Below are 19387 nucleotides of genomic sequence, written 5' to 3'. Positions count from 1 at the left end.
ACTAAGAAGAATGTTTTTTTTTTTTTTTTTTTAATTATAATAATAAAAGTTAAATAGGTATATTTAATTGATATTTAAATATTAAAAAAAATATCACTTAAAATTATCACCATAGACCTTAGTTGTATTGACTATTGAGTAATCATATACATGTTTTTTAGCTGCCATCCATGCATTAACTTGTTTTGACAAACCTAGCATACAAGCAAGTTTCACTTGTAGCTAGTGCTTGTTTTACCTATTCCCCCTACAAAATATATACATGAAAAATTGGAAATTTCGAAATATAGTGGGAATGTGAGATGTAAAGCTAGCCAATTTTAATTTTCTCTCTGATAGTTTTTAGACCCCTTAAAACAATTGATTTAATCTAGGTAATTAGCCACGTTGTTACTTAGTCCAATTTAATAAATCTAGGTTATCACAATCACAAAGATCATATCATGCAAAGCAGCGGAAAGATAAATAACACAAGATATGATCACCCAGGAAACCAAACCGGTAAAAACCTGGGGAGAATTTGACTTAGTTATCCTCAAGGTAAACTTGAATCCACTATCTTGAAAGAATCGAAGTAAATACAATAAGACTTACAAGCCCCCATGCTCGACTTCTTATTGCTACCAACTAGTATAACTTACTAACACGACCACGTGCAAGCTCCGAATCCACGGACTCCTTCTTTCTTGGATTCACCACCAGATACAAGCACATCCGCTTGTGTTTTCTTTAAGTTTCAATGGCAGCAACCGAGTTGATCATCAAGGTGTAGATAAATCTTCTCCTTTAAAACCCTAAGTTTGTGTAAAGGAAAGCTCCTCTAGATCTCACAAGAGATTTACACAAACCGCAATATGAGTAACATTAAAACGTGGCTAGGATTTGCTTTTTATACTTAGGACAAATTAGAAAACCCTAAAACGTTTTAAAACAACTAGGGCTGAGTTGGAAAAATCTGCAGAAAAAACATTCTGCCCGAGCTTCGATCGATCGAGCTAGGCCGAAATGCATAATGCTTTCCTGCATTAGCTCGATTCCAACTTTACATAAATGCACAACTTTGAGCTAGACTAAAACACTTCTAAACACATTGTTTTGATCATGGTTTGCCAACAATACATATTATAGTTCTAAATACATAAATACCTAAGTTTTTAGAACCTAACACTCTCTGTAAACATTTGGAAAAGATTTGCGTCTTTAATATTTTGGAACTACATTGGGGTGTAAGAGGGTTAAAAGAGGTGCAAATTTAATAATAATTTTGATGAGTTTTGGTCAGACCACTGAAGAATTTTGAAGTTGAGGTTAAGGCCGTACGTAGCTTTCGCTCGGGGAGTACAATGGGCGGGGCTGTGTTGTGATGCAAAGTGCTTGTTATCATTAATTAGGCGGCGGAGATAAAAGGGGAGGAAGGAAGAGAGATCGGGGAGTGGAGCGCAGACATGTCACAGTAGTAGTATTTATTAGGAGCATATCTCAATGTGAATGGTGTTTGATATCTTGTCTCCCACAGTTGTTTATTTGGATTTTGGATATTCACTCATTGATGGCACATTTTCAATATCAATAAGTTTCTAGAGACAAAAATTTCACAACTATATCAAGATGGCAAATTATTATTATTAATAGATAGAAAACTGGTGTATATAGTATGCTCAGATGAAAATCGGTAAAAATTATGTTTGTAACATTGGAAGCAGTACTCGTGTCTATATTTATTTTAACCCACTACATGACGGTTGAAAAGATTATCTAAATATAGTTTTAATCACATGATATTATTAATGAGTCCTATAATTTATTTAAATAATATATGTAGATAGTTTATGAATAGTAAAGAATCATCCCTCTACAATGTTGTGAACAAAATCTCTTCACGCGTCCCCTAAGCAGGCTGCTAGGCCTACCCGTGATTTTGGGAGAAAGTTCCCTTCAACCCACCAATAGAAGCCTATAAACCACCGTTCTTAATCACAAATAGCAGCATCTACTATTTACAAGAAACTACTGTTATTATATTATATTTCCTTTTTGAAAGCCGTTACTAACTTACTCATCAGAGCTCCTTAAACCAACTAAACAAACTCAATGAGACAACAATCAAACACAATTCACATTAAAAAAGCCCATATTCAAGATCCCCAAATAAGGACAAACCCATTTTCATGTAACCACCAAAAGATGGAGGAGACCGATCCACAAGTTAAATTAAGCAAATGGAACCAAATGATTTTTGATTTTGTTGAAGATATATTTATGTGTGGGTTTATTATGTATTTGCCTAAGAGGCCCAATTACATTGTAAGTCCATATAAGGCTAATCTTAGCTATTATAGTCTCTATTAAACCTTGTTTAGAATTCTTTTTGTAACATACATAGAGGTGTAGCCATTAGGATTTTATAATGTGGATGTAAACCACCATGTTGAATCAAATAATTTCTTTGTTCTCTCTCTTTCTTTCATGCTTTCGCTCTCTATTTTAATTTCATCAGATTCAATTTAATTACCATTTATGGAATACCCTGAAACCTACTATCCTATATGCACTGCGAACTCATAGCATCCAATTTAGACTACCAAATTACTTTAAAACAAGTGGATTCAACTATCCTAAGGTAAGCTTAGACGTCTCAAACTCAGAATCAAAAGCGAGTACCAACAAAGCAAAATTTGTACTCGTGGTGATCTATATATATATATATATATATATATTGGTAAGCTTCAATACTTTTATTGATGTATATACACACACATGGGGCATCACTCGTAAAGATGTAGGTATATATGAGAGCCGCCGAGGTAGGAAAATACCTTGTCCAAGATGAGAGTAATAACTTTTATTTTTTATTTTTGGGGTTTTGATATATGGCTCATTTGTCAGAATGTGTTCAATGGGATATATGTTAGATGTCCCATCCATTACCAGAAGTAGGCAGAGCAGGTAATTATTGTGAAAGGGACTATCAGATGATAGAGAGGACTGAGGATAGTGGAAATTGGGAAAGACTCGTTCAACTGCATTGATCTGTAAACAATACTAATAATGTAGAATAGTAAGTAGTGTAGAGGTAGGTGGAGGAGTTAATCCTCCTCTTCTTTAGAATGTATGTAACCCAACTTTTATAAAGTGAAAAGTAAAGTTAGAATATGATATTCCCCTTACGTAAATTCTGAATTCATACTATTTTTTTTTTTTCTAAAGCTTTTTACGAGCATAACATAACCTTTGTTATGATTTCACTCATGTGGCCCACGATCTAATCTTACTTAACGTCACAAAAATTCAATCCTGATGGACCTGATCCCAGAATTTTTTGTTCAATTTTATCTGTTTTTTTCTTTTTTCCTTTAATTAATATTTGGGCTGGTATAGGAGTTTGAGGAACTCGACCAAAAAGTCAGTGATTCAACCTGAAAATTTGAGAAGATTCAAAAAGTTTAATTACAATTAGGTTGTCTACTAATTAACTACAAATTTCACGGAGAAAAACTCCGGAATAAGATAAAGTGATGGTTTTTACTTTTTAGTCTCTTAACAAATTTAATAAGGTGATTAAAATTTTAATTCTTAATGTGTCTAACATTAGAGTAATGTCAAGGAGAAAATATCTCGTGCGCTTGATGTATAAACCAATGTTTTATTGATATGTAGGTCTTACACACGTGAGACTCATATGTCAGTGAGACATTGGTCTCATACATCTGACTCCTTAAATGACAAGTTAGTTTGTAGTTTGTTCACATCATCAAAGAAACTAAAAAAATGATCGATTGTCCTTAATCATAATTCAAACACAAAGAATATTTAAAAAAAGGGGACTTTCATGCTTGTTCTTCTCGATGATAATATACTTAACTAAAAGCATTTCAAGCTCGCACGCAGTGCTTATAAATCTCACACTAGAGAACGTGATGACATAATTTGGTGTTGTATCTCCACAGAACACGATCCAAAATACATGCTACTAGGTAAACGCACCCTTCAGAAGTTTTGTGTTTTTGTATTACAGTTTAAATGAGTTAAAAAATGATCGACCATCGTCTCTCTCTGGAATCTGCACCAATAAATCAAAGCCAGATCTTACTGGGGTTGAATTTAAACAAGTTGTCTGCGGTCCCCAAACGATAGGGCCCCCACCTGGTCAACTATACTAATTAGTAATTACTAGGCTCATTCTCAAATCTCTAGAGATTTATGTTATTTCATTGTTAACTATATAAACTCGATCCATCCCATTATTCATTATTATTCACTGTTTTCAAATCTTGCTGCAATTTGTAAATAAAAATTGCAGTCTTATATGACACATTGATCATCTTTTTTTGGTTAGAGAAACTCATATTAAGATCTAAAGGACACCATTTATTTTTTGGCTAACTTTAAAGGACACCAATGAGTAACCTCTCGTTTTGTATCTCTTGGAATATGCATGTAACCGAGCATCAAACACATTGCTCTTCACACATACTTTATGTACATTAACAAATCATAATAAATCAAAGCATACTAATAAGTAATAACCCTCTTCTCATACAAAAAATAAAAACCCAATACTGATCATATAAAATGAGTGCCTCCTCTATTACCCCTTTAAATTTGTTTATAATAATCTTCTCTTACTTAACAAAAAAGTCATAGTATTATCCAACCGAAAAAAAGAAAAAAAAAAGAAAAAAAAAAAGGAAGAAGAAGAAAACTATAGGGGGCTAGACAAGAGAGCAATAATAACTAATCAAAGCAAATTAAGTACTGGTTTAAACGTCCACACTGCAACCTTGCACCACTGTTTCAAACTTCATGACCGGTCCAACTGTAATTCCACCATTAGGATTATAGCCACCAAACTTAATATACGCAGGACAATTCACATTCAAATCGTACTTCCCAGAGATCCAAGTTCCCACTTGCCACTTCACACACCCATTAAGCCTGATATTGAGCAACACAGCCCCAACGTTCAGGTCCTGTTCCAAAGCCATCATTAACCCAGGCGCCACAGGGATCGTATTCCCATACAAGAAAGGAGACCACACAGCTATCTCTTTGTGATCTTGGTACGTTGAGGGGAGCACAGTTGGCATCGTCACTTGTTGGCTTCGGTAGGTGGCGTAGACGTCAAGTTTCTGGTAGTAGATTCCAACTTTGCCCATGCGGTTTTTTGAGGCAACAGTGATCTGCATGCTGGTGGTGAGGGTGGAAGGGTCGGTGGTTGAAACGTTGAAGACATAAACGGTGGCTTCTTGGAGGACGAAGCGAGGCTTTGTGGGGAGGAGGATGACCCAGACAAGGAATATAACAAAGAGAAAAAGGGCAATGAAGACGGCTATGATGGTTAATATGAGGTGGAGCCTGGCTTTGTCATGGTCATGGTGGCCACAGTCTTTCGAACTCATGGCTGCCTTCACTGGTGGTGGTAGTGGAGGTTTAGGGATAGAGGGTACTTTTAGTGGGGGCACTGAAAACTCTAGCTGGTAACAAATTAAGAAGAGAGCAAAGTTAACTTTGAAAGGAATTTACCAGGAGAGAGTTTCTCTGAGAAAATGTGCATTATATAGACAAAGAAAGAGCATATGCTAAATAAATAAATAAATGAAAAGAAAATGAAAACTATTGGCTCATCATGTTTGAGTGTTTGACACATTTTAGTTTGGGTAGTTAGATAATCATTATAACCCTAATCGATTGTTTGATAGATCATGACGCATAAAAAATAATATGTTTATGTATTGCAAAACAGTGAATTAAAAAAAAAAAATTCATATAGTAGAAGTGTTGGACTTTACTCATAAAAAATATGGGTCACAGATATATAAGTTTTGTACCATAGCCTTATAAAAATAAGTTAATTTTTAAATACAAGATAATTTTTTATTATTATTAAAAACTCTATTTAGTATGCTATTGATGTGGTACCTTAACTTAATTAGTAATAACTTTAAATTTTCTATTGAGTATTGGAGAAAATTTTGCGCAGTTTCTTTCACAATTCTTGATATGATATATGAAAATAATGTTATCTTAAACACGACTTAAGTCTAAATAATTTTATAAAAAATACGAAGATTTTATGTTCTCTTTTACTAAAAATAAAATAAAATTAATGCAGATGTATATGCATTGGGTGTGGTGGAGAATGGGTTTCATTGGGTGTAGGGTGTCCTTTTCTTTGAGGTGAATTTAGTATGCGCCTACGAGAGGTTAACCACTGAACCCTCCATAAAAATAAAAAAGCCATACAGGTAGGTCCCATCAAAATTGAAGTTGAAGGGCAAGTGCTGCATCAGGGTCCTATGGGGAGTCCCGGAGTGGGGACGGACCGTTCTGGCTGTGGCTGTTTGGACTTTTGTAGAGGTAAAACTAAAAGCTTTTTTTTTTTTTTTTTTCCTCCTTCTATGTAAACTCATAGAGCCTACGATAAGTAATGGCAATAAATAAAAATAATACCATGTGCATCACTAGGGTCATGAACTAAGTATCATATAGTGATACAAAAATTCCTACTAACAGGTCACGCGGTAATCTTTTGCTGTTTTTGACCATAAGATTCTGGATCTGTATATGCAGTGTTACAAATATTACTCTCTTCTGAACAAGTTGGAGGGTAGTATCTTTCTAATTTATGACAAATTTATTGTTTGTCGTTTGTAGCACGTCCTTTACTAAAAACTATTAGGTGAAGGAGATCTTGAGTCACGACCCACCATCAATTTGTTTATTTAATTAATGATTTTATTACAATACAATTTGATAATAAAAAAAATCTAAGCATATGACAGTAATTTTTTTTTTCATTATAGAACTCTTATAAGCTTGATATTAAATTAAGGTTGAGACCGGAAATTTAGAGGCAAATATAGATTAAGTAAAGAGGGTTATGATTATTAGCTCCAATTATACAAACTGAAATATACTATTGAATTCTAATTGAAGAAAACTTTGGGATGGGTGTTTGGATTAGGGAACGGCCATCAATTTTGTAGGCCCTTCGGTATCATAGAAGAGTGAATAGAACATCTCGAACCGTTCATCATGAATTAATAGCACAAGTCTTACGTAGAAAAGTCAACCACAATTCGTTTTGTTTTCACATAAGATTTGTACGAATTCTTCTATTCTAAAATAAAATTATAGAAGAACTATTATAATATTATTTGTAGAAGTATTGACAGCAATGTGTTCAAATAAAAAAAAAAAGAAAAAAGAATTACTTGATCAACTCAAAACGTAATATTATTAGAATTGAACCCTAATAATTAAAGCATGAACTTACTAACACGATCTTTTATATTTATAAAGTCCGTTTTGAGAGCTTAAGAGAGTGTTTCTGTTTTGCAATTACGACTCTTTATGGCTTTTTTTACAAACACACCCATTATACTAAAGAGAGAAAGAGAGTACTAACCGGCTTGGGCAAGGGACCCTCTTGGAATAAATTCCTCATCTGCTCAAAAATCAGTTGATGCAAAAAGCACTCTTCTGAAGGAGACTAGACAGAGCACTGTGGGAGGAGAGACTATGCAAAAGCTGCGTAACCTAATTACTAAACCGCTAGTGAACAAAACAAAAAAAACAAAAAAACAAAAAAAACAAAGAACGTAATTGTTTAACCTAATGAAACCCCTGGTGGATACTTATATAGGAAATTTTGTTTTAACAAGAAAAGAGAATTAATACAACCCTAAAGGCTGTCGGTTCATGCGCTCATGTATTCTTTGAATTAATCTCTGATTATATATTATTATAATAATTTTAATTACTTGTGCACAAGGAAAACTGCTGACAAATAAAGGTACGTACTGATATTAAATCAGAACTTAGTTTGGTATTATTGAATGAATATGAAGTTAACTAGCTAATTAATTATAGTTTTGCAAGGGCGGTCTAACAACTTTTTTGTAAACCAGATTGGAAGATTTTTATAATATGCGGGGTTTTGTTTTAATAGAGTTTTATTTCCTTATTTAAAAGAGTTTTAAAAGTATTTTAGTCAAAATTGAGTTTTCATTTTTTTTTAATTTTTTAAAATTTGTTTTAACTGAAAAATAAATTATCTCAAACCTTTAAGTAAGTTTGCAATTTTATAAAATGAAAATAGAGAAATTTATTACTGATAAAACTATAATTAGTTTTTTTTTTTTTTTTTTTCAATAGGTGGATTCTAGAGGTTTTTTTTTCTTCAAAAAGCATATTAGGGATTAAAGAGTTTGCGTCTAATTTGAATGAGATCTATTATGTTTTTAAAAGAAGAGGTTATAAATTAGATCATTGATCTTGAAGATTATTTTTCTTATGAAAGGTCTATAAAGATTTTTTTATGAAACAAGTTTGTGAGCGATACAACAATTTGGTTGAATGAGATATAAAGTATTTTAGAATGAGAGACGTAAGCTCAAAATTTCTTCATGGAAGATAATAAAGAGGATGTAAACATTTTCTTTTCCTGATTTTGATGAAATAATATCATGCCAATTTTTAAAGAAAATATCAAAGGTGTCGATTGTGATGAAATCGTACAACTTCGAAGTTTGAGATAATGTTTTGCAAAAAGTTGTTAAAGAATAAAATTCAAAGTTGATTGAGGAAATGACAGATTTCCATATGAGGGAGATTTTTGGAAATATTATAAAAGATTTAATCGAAGTCAAATGTGACGGTAAGTCTATAACCCTCAAGTCCTCAAGATCCCATCATTTTATTATAATGTACTGAAATTTACTGACTTTATTGGATTTAAAAGATCTAACTTAGTGGTGATCAATTGAATATTGTCAATTGTGTAACAACCAAGGAAATTAAAGGAGATAACAATTAAGGTGTGTTATTAGTTAAACTAGAGGATTGCAAGTTCAAAAAGAAGACAAAATTGTTAAAGTATTTAATTGCAATACTTGTTGTTTTGGCTAATGGTGAGGACAAGTTATTTCTAATTAAGTAGGGATCTGAGGTAGGATATTTGGAAGATTTTTATTTGGATTTTTGTAATTTTCAGACTTTTCTTGATCAGTAGGGTTTTGTTTCCTTGTTTTAAAGAGTTTTTATGAGTACTTTAGTTACAATTATTGAGTCTTCAAATCATAGTACTTTAAGATGATTTTTACTTAGAATAAAAGTTTTCGTGATAAGCTTGTAATTTGTGAAATGAAAGTTGAAAAAACTATTATTATTATTTTATTTTATTTATCGCGTGTATTCTAAGTCTTCTTTAATTTTGCAGTTTCAATTATCCTCTTATATATAAAAACAATTAAGGGTTGTAATTTAACCAACCGCAAGTTTTTGTAAGGAATTGTTGGGAGAAAATTGTTATATAATAGTTGTATGATCAATTACTAGAAAGGGGTTCAATCTTAGAAAACAGGATAATATTACAAATAACTATCTCTGGCATAAGTGAGCATATTAATTTAATATTTTGTCACCAAATTTGTTTAATCAATAAGATGAAAATGTTGATTCAATATATACGACCTTTAATTTGCTAGACAGAGAGCAAAATTGTTGACAATCTTTTAATCATCTTTTCCATTATTGTTTTCTTTGTTTATATATTTCATATCTACTTAATACAATTCTCAGAAGAAAAAATATTTAATACATGATACATGTGAAGTTCAACAATTAGCACATGTATTTTTTTTTTATACAAAAATAAAAATTCGACTCCAACCTAATAAAACACACTTAAATACTCAACAGTTCAATTTATTCCAACACACAACCAAGGATATCACAATTGTAATTAAGAACATATTTAAAGCATGAAAAAATACAGGTCAATTTATTTAGTTAAGAATGGCAATGTTGTCAACATCCACTATAATTTGTGATATCCATGGAATAGAACGATGTGCCATTTTCTTATAACAACTTGAAAAGGCCCAATTGACGCTATACCAACCGTTTGTGGATGCACAAAAAATATGAATAATTGAGATTTTGTTTTGCTTAAGGATTGGATATAGAGGCCTAGCTTCCGACAATTCTTACATTTTGTCTCGGATGAACTTAGTTTTGGTTAATTAGAAAGAGTATTGAAGCAAATTGTGGGGTCCCAATAGCAGGTATGATTTATACAATGACGGTGGTTGTGAGTTGGTTGATTAGTTAAGCCTTTGAAAACAACTTGCAGATCACATTTTTTTTCCTTGGCTATGAAGGGAAACATGTAGTAGGTCGATCATATGGCTTTTTGAAAGTTGTAAATCGTCTTTGCAAAGCAAAGACCAGTTTTGAACTGTATTCCTTTTGATTCGCACACTCTCAAAGTTGTACTTACCTAATTTTGTGCCCATGTTACATGCATATTTGCCATCATACGTCTGTCTCTCTCTCTACCAAACTTTTTATTGTTTGCTAAACCCAACTTATTTTTATTTTTTGATAGACACAACTTAATAAACTATAGACTTTAAAGAGAGTTTCTGAAATTCGAGGGGTTGGCTTAGTAGTTCCTAATGCTTCATAATATCTATAAGATCTTGGGTTTGAAACCGCTTGTCCCTATCTTAAGACCACTCTTAAGAGATTCTTTACTATAATAACCCAATATGTGTGGGATAGAGAATTGAATATAAAAATAGTTAGATACGTATTTGAAGAGGTTTGGATACTTTATATTTAAAAAAAAAAAAAAAAATTCTTATATATAATTATATATATTTACTTAGACTTTGTTTGTACCGTTTACTATTATAGATAAGATGGGCATCTATGATGAAGTAGCAAAGTACAATCATAATTGATAATTGGTCAATTTTAAAATGTTTTAGGCTCTGTCTCAACCTCAAATAAGGCAAAGGAATTTACCCATTAAATTTACTCTAGCTTCTCGAAATTCGAAAAGCTTCAGTACATGACTGTGGTCTGTGGATGGTGGGAGTGGGAGTGGGAGTGGGAGTTGTAGTCCCTACCTACGCTGCAGCCATTTTGGATTCTTATTTCCATCACTTTCCAAGTGCTTCCCTTCTGTATCATCTTTGTGCTTCTTTCTTTTCGAAAGGAGAGTATCAGAATAAGGCTTTCTTAACCACACAAGCTAAGGATATACTGTACATTCACCACTTTGGCTTTTTTTATTTTTTGCATTTTTAACTGCAAAAGCCTAGGTTCTCTTTTTATCCAACTTTCTTTTTTTCTTTTTAGATTACATTCTCTGGTTCTACTCTTCTCAAAGAGAAGGTATCTCTTAGATTTGATACATGCATCAATTCTCTCTTTCTCACACAGCCATAGGATCCATACACCATGCATGAAAGTAATGATACATATTTGCCACGCATAAGCTAATTATTGCTGCTGGAAAAACTCAGCCCCCATGGGATTTTTCCCAACTTATCTTGCAATATATGGATGAGACTGTTGAACTGTACTCAGAGGAATAGTCTTACCTTTTTTTTTGAGGGGAAGGAATAGTCTTACCTTGTAGAGTGAGGATACATTAATTTCTGCCATAGAAAAATAAAATCTATATTTATTGAACTGAATCGATCGTGTAATTTTTGTATAGCTGAAAAATTAATCTATACATTAATTTTTGTATATTAAATTCAAATGGCATTTTCTCCTCTCACTCGCAACATCTTTCTCTTGTAGGGATAAAGTTGATGCATGTGTAACTTATCCATTAGGTGGGGAAAAAATCGAGACAAATAAAGGGTCATAAAGAGGAGGGAATACAGTACTGTATTAGAGAGGGAAAAAAAAAGGCCACAAAAAATTAAAAAAAATGATCACTTCATTGGTGGGAGATTCTAAAGGCAGTCGGGCAGAGATATCCAAATGCAAAGGAAAAACAGGAACTCACGAAAAGAAAGAAAGGAATCCTTTTAAATGCAATACATAAAAAGAACTAATTGTTATGAATGATTATTGACCAGTTCGAAAATTTATTTCACCCGTGGAACAAAGATTGAGTGAGAAATGTGAGGTCAACATATAATTCTTGAATAATGATAGAAATATAAACTATTTTACAAACTGCCGACGAATTTAATAAAAGTAGAAAAGTTTAGATATATATTTAATAAAAAGAGAAGTGTGAGTAATCAATGGTAGAGTTTGAGACAAACATTTCACATTTCAAATATGACGTTCTTTTTAGAGCCTTGATAAACAAAATTGTGAGTATTTCCCTTTATAGAACAATAATTGATTTTTTTTTTTAAGAAAACAAATATAAATGCGTTTTACATTCTTTCCCCCACCTCTAGGAAGACCCCCAAAATATTAAGCTAATAAAAACCCAATCCAATTGAAATCCTAGACCATTTCAACTCAAAAAATAAAAAAGTTGTAAGTGTGACAAATAAGGTCAATTAAGGTCAAAAAATGATTAAATAGATTAACTATTATCAATTATAAAAGATATATTAATAAACCCTAAATAAAAACTTAAATACTAGTAATTATGCAAATAAAAAAACAAGAACGATTTTTATATCCATAAAATAATGTAAAAAAGTTAAATAAATAACATCTAATTGATATTTAGATAATTAGAAAAGCCCACTCAAATTATTTGACCTTAAGTTTTAAAATGTAATGATTTGGCGTGGTTACAATATTAGAATACTCTTCATTTAAAATAAAAGTCATTTCTAAATCCTATTCAACGCCACATCTTTTAAAATTTTGGGACTTGGTTGGGGTTGCAATCCCATATGTACTCCCTTATTTTGTTTAATTTATATAACCCCTTTTTGTTTTTGTTTAATTTTAAATATGCACGTTTTAAAGAAGCAACTTAAGTTTTCACAAAATTCTCTCACAAAAGGAAAAAGAAAAAAGAAAAAAGAAAAAAAAAAAGAGATTTCACGAAATTATCCTCCCCATAATTTGTGATTATCAAAAGTAATTAAAAAAATTTGGCATCACAAAAAAAATGAACAACTTTTGTGACAACTCCATATTGTTGACTATGATTGGTGGAGAATAAATGATAAGTCTATGTTAACGTGATAGACAGCTAGTCACAATCTATCACTAATGCCACGTAAAAGAATTGTAGCAAAAATTATGAGTTTGCTCGGTAGAACTCAAAATTTAAGCTAGCTGGGAATTCCAAACTTCTAAAACTATTCAATACACTACTCCGGCTCTCAATAGATAATGGTCATCAGATGAAGTAACTGGTACAGGGGCCGAATGTTGTGTTTTTTTCTTAAATCCATTTGTCAAGCCTATGACAAAACCTCATTAGCAAGCTAAATCCATTCTTTATCTTCAAGCTCTATGTTTACTAGTTTGTTCGTTCACAAAATATTTGTTTGAGCTTGACTTATAATGAAGCAAGTCTTTAAATATTTCATAAAAAAAAAAATTAGAAAAAAAAAGAAAAAAAGAAAAAAAAAGAAAGAAGACTCAAACTTGACTTGTTTATACTTTATAATAAACAAACATAAACCCTAGGTAAGAAGTATGACTATCCAATGAACCGTGAACACTTTTTTTTTTTTGTTGCTGAAAATGAACATAATAGTGATATATTAGTAAATTGCTTCAAATTACTATTTCTTTCCTCCTATTTTTCTTCCATACTGTAAGGTTGAATTTTATCAACCATATTGTTGACTTTATTCTGAGTCAAATTTGATTGTATTTTAGCAATTAGTAATCCTATATTTAAGTGAGAATCATGTAAGGATAGTATGTGAGAGAGTGTTAAGAAATGCTCAAGATTGTACAAAGAAGCAGGGAGTCATGACTGGATCTCGCGGATAGCTCGCGGCTTAAAAGCCGCCAAAAGTTGCACATGTGTCAAGCATGCAGAGAAGCTGAACCGTCATGCCAGCTATAGCACTACAGGACAAAAAGTCCAGTCTGGTCATTCAGTTACCTCGCGGTTGGAACTCGCGGCTCAGTCAAGTCGCAAGGCCAAGCCGCCAGCCAGCTCTGTTTTGGAAAAACTGACTCTTCGCATTCCAAACACACACAAGTATATATACCCCTTATACCCACGAAGTGTAGAGAGTTTCTAGAGAGAATATTGAGAGAGAAACCCTAGAGAAAAACAAGATTGACTCATCCCTAATCTTCACATAGAGACTCTTCAAATTTCTCTACTCTCACCCTCTCCATTGTTACATCCTTAAGAGGTACATTACCAAAACTTTTTCTCACCATACCCACATCTGTGAGAAGACCATTTGGTGTTTGGGAAGCAGTTAGGAAGAGACCAATTTCATATTGGTTAATGCTATGGTTTATAGCGAAATCCAGTAAGCTAAAGAAGACAAAGGTTCGGCATAACCTCGTTGGAGTAGGAGCTTGGAGGGCTTAGGTACACTGGATAAATTAAGCTTAAAGGGTCTTCTGTTGTTCATGTATTCCAACTACATTCTTTAGTTGATTATTTACCACTTGGAGGACGGCGGTGAGGTTTTCCGCCGAGGGTTTCGGTTTCCTCTTCAATAACACATTGTTGTGTTGCCCTTGTGTTTGCATTTCTCTTCCCTTAATCTTTGCCATTTAATTTCTATTGTGGATATGATTTTATTTGGTTTAGATTGTTTATTAATTCTGTTATATACTTATGCACATTAATTGTTTGATAATAAGCTTGAATTGATATTTTGAAAATTGGAGGTCTAAACGTTCATAATGTTTATACGCTATTTGAACTTTCACATACCACATACCAAAGGAAAGATACACTAATTTTCCATCCTTACTTTGCTACCCTTCATACCAAACACATAAGATGAAAAATTTAGTATCTTCTCAAACTGTCCATTTTTCCATCCTTCGCTTTTTCATCCTCAGTTGGCAAAGTTTTTACTAGTTCACATCTAAATTCATCTCTGACCTCACTTTTTTAGCTACTAATAATAGCTTACCAAATTGGCAATTTTTTTTGTGCCTCAACACTTAATGAATTGCATATGGTGGGCCTCTATAAAAGTCCATTAATCAGGTTACCCACTGAAACCAAAAGCAGAGCTAAATGACACTGTTGCATTAAGAACCAGATTGGAAAAAGACATGTTTCTATTTATTACAGCTCTTGAGCTACAACTACCCTGGACAACACAACCTCTTGTGATGTCCTACTTTGAAGAAAAAATTTGCTAATGTTAAGCTTTCTGACTTGACCTTATCTTACACATGGATAATAAAGAGAAAAGCGACACCCCAAAACACACACGCACACAAACAGACAATGAAAAGATGCCCTTTAAACAACTAATTTTCATCAGGCACGTTTTACAGAGATGGAATTCTAACAGACCAAGAGTTTAGACCATAGACTGTAGATTAAAAAAAAAAAAAGAGGCAACCTCAGGAGGCAGACATTGCAATAACCCCAGGTTGTGCTTGATCAGGCATACCTTGTTCAGGCATACAGTTGCAGGACAAGGTTTAAAGAAGAAGATGATATTATTCATAACTCAAACCACCCATTGCTTGACCAAACTTTTGAACCCAAACCCAAACCCTTCCATTTTAGATCTCTGTGCGGTCCTGAACAATATGATGTTATTGGGAACAACATTGCCCAATTAGGATAAGTGATTGGAACTCCTTGTTTTATATGGTTCATCCCGGTGGGTCAAAGATGACAAGGTCCAAGAAAATCTGGGTCTGAAAGAGAAAAAACTTACAGCAAGTTGGCATGTGCTAAGTGAATATGTGAAAATGACAGGTCCATGTGTGTTATTTGTCCTTGATGATATGAGGAAGAAGTCTTTGAAGGACGGAAAGATCACAAGGTGAAGGGTTGGAGTGGGGCGTTTTGTTTGGGTTCGAGCAGCACAAACAAAGAGAATAAGAAAAAAATGATTAAATAAGGTTTAAAATGAGTTTTTTTTTTTATTAATTTTTCTTCAAAATTATTGTTTATATAGATATAATATAAGTTACCAATTAAAAAAAAACGTCCAAGACATGGTAGAAGATGGAATTATTATAACCCTTCCTACAGACTCAACTAAAACAACTTAGTAGAGGTAAAAAATTCAGAATAAAATACAGCCAAAAAGAACACATGTTTTATAAAAATGAATCGAACCTAACACATACCACCAATCAACCCACCAGGTTACCACTATAGAGCAAATAAATATGGTAACTTAGTACACAGTATAACAATACAACCCCCTAATAATTTCAATTCTTGCAGCATACATGAGATTCACTTACACATAAATAAGATTCACTAACTAAGCAAAACAATCTAGTGTAACAAATGGACACCATATATTGATGCTTCAATAGACCTATATGCTGCTAATTTAAGCCTCATAAGAGTACTTTAGCTAGGTTAAGAGATACAATTGGATCAGCTAAGTGATCCATAATGGCCTATAGATGGATAGTACACTCCCTTGACTCCATCTATTTTGGATTAAAATACTATCCAAGGAAAAACAACAGAAACCTTAGGGTCATCAGCTGATAGTACAGCAACATAGATAACACTTCTTAAAGCATAACAGGGTTTAAGATGAAAATACTAAATAACTGATTTTGATCTCTCTCTTCTTAAACAATTACATAACCAAACTGCTTTAGGTACCCAAGCATAAACCACCATCTTCCATCCTAAGATTATATATAAGGGCGGCAAATAACAAAGTGTGGCTAGAGTATAAAATGTCCTTAACCAATTGAGAGAAATTCTTCCCCCAATGATAATCAGCCACAAGTAAGTCCAACCTAATAGGCCAAGCAAGTAAAGAACGGTCTTAACAATTAAAATTGTCTCATATCGAAGTCAAGCCTAGTTCAACCTAACTGAATCAAGATTGTGTCTCACAGTTTCCAAATTTTGTACCAAAAAACTAGTGTAGAACATTTATACCTCCAAAATTTGGACATGAAAATCGAACAAGGTGGTACAAAAGCATAAGCAGCAATATTTATGCACATAAATATTCTCAACAAAACAGATCATTGATTTGCAAAGGGTCAATGAACTCCAAATCAAAAAACACTTACTCTGCCCACAAATATGGACAGAGCAGAACCTTGCAGGTTCAAAACACACTATTCCACTGGATGTGTGTAAGTTGTAATTAAAAATTAAAAATTAAATATTAACAAAGATTTTGTCCTATTCATTCCTACGATTTCAAAATGGGCATAACATACCTACAGTTTTTATTATTATTATTATTATTATTATTATTATTATTTTTTATTTACTAGATAGAAATTCTACTTTAGAATTATGTAAGTATATATATGTGTGAATCTCTCTCCTAGAAACTTGAACCCCGACCCTTGCCCCCCTCACCTCACAAGCACTTATACTTGTAGAGTGACCATCACACCAATAGTGTGCGGTGGTTAGACATACAGTTTTTTAGTTGCAGTAGGTTAGGTTCCGCAACTAAATTCAAACACACTGTTGCATGGAAAATTATTAGGTACTCCCAGACTACCATAAATGCATAGTAGGATCCATCATTCATGGGAGAGGAAGGAGTACGCATTTATGGTAGTGCAGGAGTTCACAATAATTTCCCCTGTTGCATTCACTAATAAAATACAAACTGTATTATCTTTTCCAGTTTCAATTAAAATTCAATTTAGCAATGTGTTTGAATTTAATTAGGGAAAACCCAAGATTTGCCTTTCAGAATTTCTCTCCTTCCCTCTCTTAGTTTGAATTCAACTATGCGTTTAAATTCAATTCAGCTATAAGTTTGAATTCAAAACTTACTTATGAACAACAATTAAAATTAAAATCATATTGGTTTATTTTTTTCAAAATAAAATCAAAATAACTTCAAAGATAACAAAAACGAAAACCTAAAAACCCAAATCAGAAAAACTGTACATCCATCATTCTCCAAAAGAAAAAACCCTAATTTCAATATACACGTAAACTACCATTGATTGCTCATATCATAAATTTATTTGAAATTAATCCGAGTGAGCCCAAATCAACTAAAGACTAAAACTTTTACAAAGCGAATTAGAGCTCACAGACCAACCTGGCAATCCTTTGGTGCCCCGAGCTTCCCTGACCCGGAGGCACTGGTATTTGAGGAAGAGATAGAAACAGGCAAAGATTGACACCAAACCCTAACAATCTTATTCCTCGCTCTCCAACCACCAGTTTTGAATTCAGCCCTAGCCAGAAGCTTCACGTTGAAATAGAGCGTGCCACGTGTCCTGTCCGCGTTGATGTTGCCGAGCGCCCTTCTTTCCACGTAGGCGTCTCTGGCAGCGAAGGAAGCGTCGACGAAGGTTTGGTTCCGCTTGGACTGTTTGAAGGGAGGGATTCGGGTCTCGGCGACGAACTCGGTCCTGCAGAAGAGCATGGAGTCAACGGCGTCGTAGTAGATGGAGAGCTTCTTGTTAGGGTTGTAGGCGGAGAACCGGGCGTTCCAGTTGCCGGAGACGGAGGTGTTGGAGGTGGAGAAGTTGGTGAGGGAGAGCGAGTCGATTCGGAACTCAGGGAGGCGAGGGCGGAGGACGAGCCAGAGGATGAAGATGATCACGCCCATGGATATGAAGACGACGATCATCGCTATGAGGAAGGTGCGCACGAAGGCGCGTGACGACGACGCGCGGTAGGGCTGGTTGTTGTACGGCGGCGCGTAGGGTTGGTTCGGGTAGTAAGGCGCGTTGTAAGGGTAAGCGGCGCCGGGTTGCAGCGGAGGGTAACCGTTTGCGGGTGGGTAGCCCACCGCCGGCGCTGGTCTCGAAGGGTTTTGCATAGTGGTGAGTGAGAGAGTGAAGCTTAGAATATTTTGGATTTTAAGCAGAGTATAATAAATAATAAAAGAGGTTTTTTATTTTTTTTTTATTTATTTTTTTTTTTTTTTGGATTTCGAAGTCGGGAGAAGAAGAAGTTTTGGAATTTGATGAGGTGTTGGGGTTCTTTTCCCGTGCGGTCAAGTATTGTTGACCGACTTTTCTGACTGTTGCCTATTTGTCCGTCTATTACGTCGTACATTCTATTTTGACAAATAACATTGACAACACTATTTACTTATTATTATTTTTGAATAATAAAATAAAATTTACTGAGGATCAAAATATAAAATTGCTGAGGGATGGTGGTTTTTTTTTTTTTTTTTTTTAATCTAAGGAGATAATGGATTTTAGATTTATTTTGTTTTTATTTTTTTATTTTAGAGTTAGATTTATCCATAGAGAGTTATATATCATCACTGATAAAATGTCATAAATCTTAAATTTTATCATGTGGGTTGAGATTTGCGATTTTGGGGGTGGGTGTGTGCTATAGTAATAGAAAAGTTCTATTTTGATAATGTTTTTATGACAAATTTTAATTTTCAAGTTTTAACATGTTTTTAATATGAATATATCACTGAAATTATTTATTTATCTATCAATAACAATGTGTAACAACTTGTCATTTAGGATTTATTGTGAAAGTGTTATAAAAATACTGTAGACACATCATTTC

General features: G+C 33.4%; 2 protein-coding genes across 2 annotated transcripts; both read right to left on the bottom strand.

Annotated features, from left to right (window-relative positions):
* Nucleotides 1–4560: 4560 nt before the first annotated feature.
* On the bottom strand, nucleotides 4561–5543 carry LOC126720926 (NDR1/HIN1-like protein 1). The gene has a single exon (XM_050423827.1). The coding sequence runs from the start codon at nucleotides 5397–5399 to the stop codon at nucleotides 4761–4763; it is 639 nt and encodes a 212-aa protein (XP_050279784.1). The 5' UTR covers nucleotides 5400–5543; the 3' UTR covers nucleotides 4561–4760.
* A 12215-nt stretch (nucleotides 5544–17758) lies between these two features.
* Nucleotides 17759–18774, bottom strand: LOC126720925 (uncharacterized protein At1g08160-like). The gene has a single exon (XM_050423811.1). It carries the CDS (start codon nucleotides 18669–18671, stop codon nucleotides 17931–17933), a length of 741 nt encoding a protein of 246 aa, XP_050279768.1. The 5' UTR covers nucleotides 18672–18774; the 3' UTR covers nucleotides 17759–17930.
* Between the last annotated feature and the right edge of the window lie 613 nt (nucleotides 18775–19387).

This window comes from Quercus robur, chromosome 1, assembly GCF_932294415.1.
Source record: "Quercus robur chromosome 1, dhQueRobu3.1, whole genome shotgun sequence".
Lineage (NCBI taxonomy): Eukaryota > Viridiplantae > Streptophyta > Magnoliopsida > Fagales > Fagaceae > Quercus > Quercus robur.
This window is presented reverse-complemented; position numbering and strand designations above follow the sequence as displayed.